At 45.2% G+C, this 7,196-nt stretch overlaps 1 protein-coding gene across 1 annotated transcript in view; it reads left to right on the forward strand.

Moving 5' to 3' along the window:
- The window catches only part of LOC104624261 (tripartite motif-containing protein 35-like), a 48,921-nt gene that overhangs the window by 40,132 nt on the left and 1,593 nt on the right, over positions 1 to 7,196 (forward strand). Inside the window, 1 exon segment of the mRNA XM_010291588.1 lies at positions 7,003 to 7,194. Coding sequence (XP_010289890.1) covers positions 7,003 to 7,194 — 192 coding nt within the window.

A 7,196-nucleotide genomic window follows, 5' to 3' on the forward strand; every position in this document is an offset into this window, starting at 1 on the left:
ACCCAGGCTGACACTGCGGGTTAGGCATCTAAACCCCTCTGTGGCTTTGGACTTATGTGACCTACACCCATAGAGAGAATGGACCAAGAGTCAGTGTTTTTAGGGGGAGTTAATGTCAAGTACAATTTTATAAAGTGCTCAATCAAGCAAGGTGAATGAGACACGTCAAATTAGTATAAAACTGTGGACAGTAATGCAGAGACTTTCATAAGGAAAATGTCTGCAGAACGTGAATCTCAACAGGAGCTACTCCAGAGAGATGAACTCACTGTAATTGCTCACCAAGGGTCTGGGTTGCACCTTGCAGCAATGATCCTGTCTCCTCTTCTACTTGCCCCCACCTTCTTCACTTCACAGACAGACAGCTGGGGAAAATAACTCTTATCTAAGCACAGAGCCATTGGTCCCCTCTGGATCTGTGAGATCCAAATTCCTTAGACCCAAGCCTCTTTCTGTTGTAGATGACAGGGAGCCCAGGTTACAGTGGCAGTTCAAGGGAGGACTATCTCACATACCATATGGGGAAACACAACTTTCTGTGCTGTGGTGACACTCCCCTGTGCCTAGTAATTCTCTAGCTCAATTCAAGCTCTGAGTTGACTTCCTTGTTTTTTTCAAAAAATGTGGGTTATTTCAGGACCCTCTGATCTTGCCTGAAGTCATGCCCATCCATAGAATCATAGAATCTTTGGGTTGGAAGGGACCTTTAAAGGCCATCTAGTCCAACCACCCTGCAATAAGCAGGGATGTCTTCAACTAGATCAGGTTGCTCAGAGCCCCGTCCTACCTGACCTGGGATGTTGCCAGGGATGGGGCATCTACCACCTCTCTGGGCAACCTGTGCCAGTGGTTCACCACCCTCATCATAAAAAATGTCTTCCTTATAGCTAGTTTAAATCTACCCTCTTTTAGTTTAAAATGATTACACCTTGTCCTTTCACTACAGTGCCTGTTAAAAAGTCTGTCCCCTTCTTTCTTATAAGCCCCCTTTAAGTACTGGAAGGCTGCAAGAAGGTCTCCCCAGAGCCTTCTCTTCTCCAGGATGAACAACCCCAGCTGACTCAACCTGTCCTCACAGGAGAGGTGTTCCTTCCCTCGGATCATTTTTGTGGTCCTCCTCTGGATCCTCTCCAACAGGTCCCTGTGTTTCCTGTGCTGAGGGCTCCAGAGCTGGAAGCAGGACTCCAGGTGGGGTCTCACCAGAGTGGAGTAGAGGGGCAGAATCACCTCCCTCAACCTGCTGGCCATGCTGCTTTGGATGCAGCCCAGGAAACGGTTGGCTTTCTGGGCTGCGAGTGCTCATTGCTGGCTCATGTTCAGCTTTTCGTCCACCCAAGTCCTTCTGGGCAGGGCTGCTCCCGATCCCTTCATCCCTCAGCCTGTATTGGTACCAGGGGTTGCCCCAACCCAGGTGCAGGACCCTGCACTTGGCCTTGTTGAACCTCACAAGGTTCACGTGGGCCCATGCCTCGAGCTTGTCCAGGTCCCTCTGGATGGCGTCCTGTCCCTCAGGCATGTCAACTGCACCATTCAGCTTGGTGTCATCTGCAAACTTGCTGAGGGTGCACTCCATCCCACTGTCTATGTCATTGATGAAGATATTAAAGAGTACTGGTCCCAGTACAGACCCCTGAGGAACACCACTCATCACCGATCTCCATACGGACATTGAGCCATTGACCACTACGCTCTGGATGTTACCATCCAACCAATTCCTCAACCACCAAACAGTCCACCCATCAAATCCATACCTCTCCAATTTAGAGAGAAGGATGTTGTGGAGGACCGTGCCAAAGGCCTTACAGAAGTCCAGATAGATGACATCCATAGCTCTTCCTTTGTCCACTGATGTAGTCACTCCATCATAGAAGGCCACTAGGTTGCTCAGGCAGGACTTGTCCTTGCTGAAACCATGCTGGCTGTCTTGAATCACCTCCCTGTCCTCCATGTGTGTTAGCATAACTTCTAGGAGGATCTGTTCCATGGTCTTCCCAGGCACAGAGGTGAGGCTGACAGGTCTGTAGTTCCCAGGGTCCTCCTTTATACTTTTTTAAAAAATGTGTGCAACCTTTTTGCCAGTCTCCAAAGCCTTCAGCTGACTGCCACAACTTTTCAAATATCATGGAGAGTGGCTTTGTCAACAACATAATTCTGTCAGGACTCTGGGATGCATCTTATCAGGTCCTATAGACTTGTGCATGTTCAGATTCCTCAGGTGGTCTAGAACCTGATCTTCTCTTACAGTGGGAGGGACTTCACTCCTCCAGTGCCCATCTTGCAGTCCATTCCCTTGAGAGGTGTGGGAAGAGATGTGTCCAGTGAAGACTGAGGCAAAGAAGTCATTGAGTACCTCAGCCTTCTCCTCATCCATTCTTACCAGTCTGCCAGTCTTGCTCATCAGGGGATTATGCTTTCTTTGACCTTCCTTTTCTGTCTGATATACCTGTAGAAGCTGTTCTTATTACTCTTTACATCCCTTGCCAAGTTCAGCTCCAGCTGTGCCTTGGCCTTCCTGACTTTACAGTCATTGGGCTTGAGCTTCAATATACCTACTGTGTCAATAACCCTTTGGCACCCTACCACAGGGATGAATGAAAGCTGCTCCTGGCCTCTTTCACCAGTTCATTCTTGGTCTGATAACCTGAATTCATCTTCCAGAGTACAGACAGCTTCAAGCAGCCAAGAGTCATGTTTTAATCTTATGGTAGCTGAATCCACAAATAACTCTCCCGCCTTTGATGGGACTTGAGACAGCATGGGATGCTTCACACAAGCTCCCTGGGTATCCACAGGGAAGTCTCTGCAATCCCTTATGGGTAATCTCTCTCCCACAGTGCATGCCTCACCCTGACCAGGGCACCCTGAAGCTGATGGGGAGAAAAATATTGCCCATGAACCACCTTTCTGGAGTGGACAAGTAACAACTGATCACCCTTCAGCAAGGAGGTAGCAGAAGAACTAATGGATGAATTTTATTGTTCCTGACAAAAACATTCCTTTGAAAGTGCTCCTGCATACTCCCAGCATGGCAAAGCTGCAGGTGAAGTGAGCACTAAATAAAATTCATCACTTTTTTCACATGGCCATGAGAAAAGCACTGTTGCATTGAAAAAAGCAACACCATTGGCCACTGCAGAGGTGAAGAGCTGATTTATGCCCTCTCTCACGCTTACATGACCTGCAGCACTGGAACCACATAAGCAGTGTTTGGCCACTCTGTAGTAGTTTATTAGTTGTGGACATATTTAGTAATAATTCTTTGACAGTTTATCAAGAGAATAATTATAAGAAAGGTGTGAACAGGAGTCAGGCTGTATTTAAAAGGAAAAAGATGTGTTACTGGCTTCTATAACGACAGGTTAGTGGAAAAATTGCCTCTGTCTATGGAGATTTTGCATTTACCAGATGTTCTATATTTGAAACTCCTGCAATTATCTTTCAAAGAAGTAAATTAGACGTGATAAGTTTCAGAGTTAATCATTACTGTTACGTATTTGAAACACCACCTGGTCTTTGCAGAATAATTAATGATATTATGACTCTTGCACAGTGGTTTTAAATAGTCTTCAGAAATGTCTATCATTTGAATTGGTTAGGAAAGATAATCTTAGCTGCCCCCATAAAATAAATGCTTTGGCTATGCTTTTCATTATCCATTCATAAACTTTCTGTGTTTTAGAATATCTTTGCAAGAAATCCACCAGGGTGAAGCTGAAAAAACGCTTCAAGAAATGGCAATTTGAAACTCTTCAGCAGATCTAAGAGAACTCATTCTACTATCCATCGCAGACAAACAAACCTGCTATTGATATCTCTTACCCGAAGTGTTTAATTCACAGTCATATAACTCATGTTGTATCCAACAGCAACTCAGTATTTCCGTGAGGCTGCTCTATTCATAGTAAATAGGTAACTATGCAAATTGATGAACACTAATGTGTAATCAAGAAAGAAAGAGTGGAGAAATCAAAGTTTTCTTTTCTCAGTTGCATGCTTCGGTTATGATTACATGTGGTGATTTTTAACAGCTGTCTGCATCAGCTTAAATGCGTACCCAAGCCAGGTCTAAAATCTTCTGCAAATCCCACCTCGGGGAATTTTTGGGAAAAGAAATTAAAGTCACTGTAATGCTGAAAGCTCCACTAAGCTGATCCAGAGAGAGACCTTACAAGGAAGAAACTCTTCTTGAGTGCATCTATAGTTCATGCTCATTATTCTCCAGTATATATGGGAAGGGACAATTATGTGGCTCATGAGCTTAACATCTACTGCAGCACTGTTGAGCAAAATGCAGAGGCTGAGAAGATCAGTGCATAAGGATAGCTTTCATCATGTGCTTCTGCTGGCTCTCCTAGTTCAGAGGCCTGAGGGGCGGGGGGTCATCAGTGAGCATATTTACTTTCGTATTCATGAGTTGTTTCACATCGTGAGCTCTGAACACGTGCTGTATCCACAGGGCTCCACTGGTGTCAGTGGGGTAAATGTACAGAGGTCGGCCACACTAACGTAGCCTCTTCTGTACTCCTGTCACTAGTCGAGAACAAAAGCTTGAGCAGATAGACCCTAAGCTGTCAAGTATGGTTACTGCAGCTAAAAACTAAACAAGTAAATTTTGCAGCAAAACATCGCCTGCTGAGCATCACGGAAGCGCAGGGTTGCAACAGTCGCCTCTCGGCTGCTCTGAGTTGTGTGTGCAGTAGGCAGGTATGGCATGCTTACCCCACGGGAGTGTGCTGGTGGGTGCTCGAGTCAGGTCTCCCTGTACTTCTGGGGATAACGAACTAGCCGTGCTTACACATGAGAATGAACCTGAAAGGGATTCAAGGGGAGCAGAGCTTACTGATAATCCTGAGAGAGGGCTGAGATCTAGTGGTGGGATCCTACAAGCCAGAGGGATGCACAGATACGTTTCGTCTTCTACCTGGAGCTGACTATAGCCTTTCCCTTCAGCTTTAACCCCTGTACCTTCAGGCAAACGTGAATGTCGAGAGGGCGTGTGACAGCATGCCTGGGATGGGCCGCCTCACTCTACATAAGGTTTTTTCCCATAGAAATTGGGCCTCTCGAGCTCTGTGAGCTCCATATTTACAGCAGTTCAGTGAAAGCAGTGGTGTCATAGGTGCTTCACTGGAAATTACTCACCCCATTTATAATCAAGTGCACTTAGATTTTTTGGAAGCTCCCCTTCTAGGCATGCAAGTCTGAGCTAGTTTTCTAGAGTCTTTGCAGTTGATGGGGAGAAACTGGGGTGATTCATTTTTCTACCGGGTATATTGACCTGGGACAAGTCAATCCCTGTTTCTCACTGCTGACACCTGAGTCAGCAAATGCAAGAATTTCAGTTGCAGGCATGCACAGTTTATCAGATGATCTCCAGCCTTTGGACCTGCTTAGGTCTCTTTCCTAAGGCTGTGTTTAACCTTTCTGTAGCCTCAGGCGATTTCTGTGTTAATTTACGCAGTAGGAGAAAATCAGAAAGTAAGTCACAGGGTAAATTTTATAGTTTTCTACCTGAAATTCTCCTCATTATCAGGATCTGTTCCTTGGACAGAAAAATTTTTCACCAAGTCCTTTCCACTTGCACAATCCAATGCACACTACCTCCAGCGTTTTTGCAGCAGGTCCTCTTCATTAATAATATCTATATATAGCCTCAGCATCATTAGGAGTGGCATCTACCTGGAGGTCGTCTTCTTACTTTCATGAAACAGTTATCATTGATGGAAGCTCATTCTGACCTTCTGTGTACCTCTGGTATTAATTTTTTAATGGCTTCACATATTCTTTCATTAAGTAATACAGGCCACAAGAGTTAGTCTTGGACCCTAGATTCCATAATTTCTTGTATATGTATGCATATACGAGATCTAGTTGAAGATATCCCTGTTTATTGCAGGGGGGTTAGACTAGAAGACCTTTAAAGCTCCCTTCCAACCCAAACTATTCTATAATTCTATACATTATTTTTATATACATATACACACATGTACTAATATATATGTCACAAATTCAGTGTGTGTGTATAAATATAAGGGACCAGCTGTATCAGCTGAATGTTCACAAGTCCATGGAGCCTGATGGGATTCATCCCAGAGTATTGAAGGAGCTAACAGGTGTTATGGCAGGACCCCTCTCGATCATCTACCAGTCTGGGGAGATCCTTGCTGACTGGAAGCTAGCCAGTGTTATTCCAATTTACAAGAAGGGCATGAGGGAGGACCCAGGGGACTACAAACCTGTTATTCTAACTTCAGTACTTAAAAAAAAAATTAGGGATAAGATCATACCGGGTGCTATCAAAAACGATCATCAGGCGCGGTCAACACGGGTTCATGAAAGAAAAGTCCTGTCTAAATTATCTGATATCCTTCTGTGGTGGATGCACTTTTTCTGGATTTTAGTAAGGCTTTTGATACTGTCCCACACAGCTTCCTTCTGGACAAGTTGTCCAGCTGTGAGATGAGCAGGTACATGGTGTACTGGGTGAACTGGCTGAAAGACAAAACTCAAAGGGTTGTAGTAAATGGGGCTACACCTGGCTGGTGACTTGTCAGCAGTGGTGTTCCTCAGAGTTCAATACTAGGGCCAGTTCTGTTCAATGTTTTTATCAATGATCTGGATGCAGGAGTTGAAAGCACCATTAGCAAGTTTGCTGATGGTACTAAACTGGGAGGTGTTGTTGCCTCTCTCAAGGGACAAGAGGTGACTCAAAGCTGCAGCAGGGGAGGCTCAAAGTTGACGTTAGGAAACACTTCTTTACCAAAAGGGTGATCAAACACTGGAACAGGTTTTCTAGAGAGGTGGTTGGTGCTTCATGCCTGTCAGTGTTTAAGAGGCATTTGGTTAATGCCCTTGATAATATTCTTTAACCTTTGATCAACCCTGAAAGTGGTCAGGTAGTTGGACTAGATGATTGTTGTAGGTCCCTTCCAACTAAATTATTCCCTCTCCTCTCCTCTCCTCTCCTCTCCTCTCCTCTCCTCTCCTTAGTAATTTTCTCAGTGGAGGGGCCGCTGTGAGAGCTCCCACTTGTCCTCGGCAAGTGCCATGGAGAAGGAAGACAGCCCTTTGACCAGTAGCCCAGTGGCTTTGGCCTCGTCCTCCACAGCCACCTTCAAGGAGGAGTTGCTGGGACCCATTTGCTACGAGCCTTTCCAGGAAGCCATGACAGTTTACTGCAGCCAAAACTTCTGCAA

This window comes from Phaethon lepturus, unplaced genomic scaffold (genome assembly GCF_000687285.1).
Source record: "Phaethon lepturus isolate BGI_N335 unplaced genomic scaffold, ASM68728v1 scaffold8170, whole genome shotgun sequence".
Classification (NCBI taxonomy): Eukaryota; Metazoa; Chordata; class Aves; order Phaethontiformes; family Phaethontidae; genus Phaethon; species Phaethon lepturus.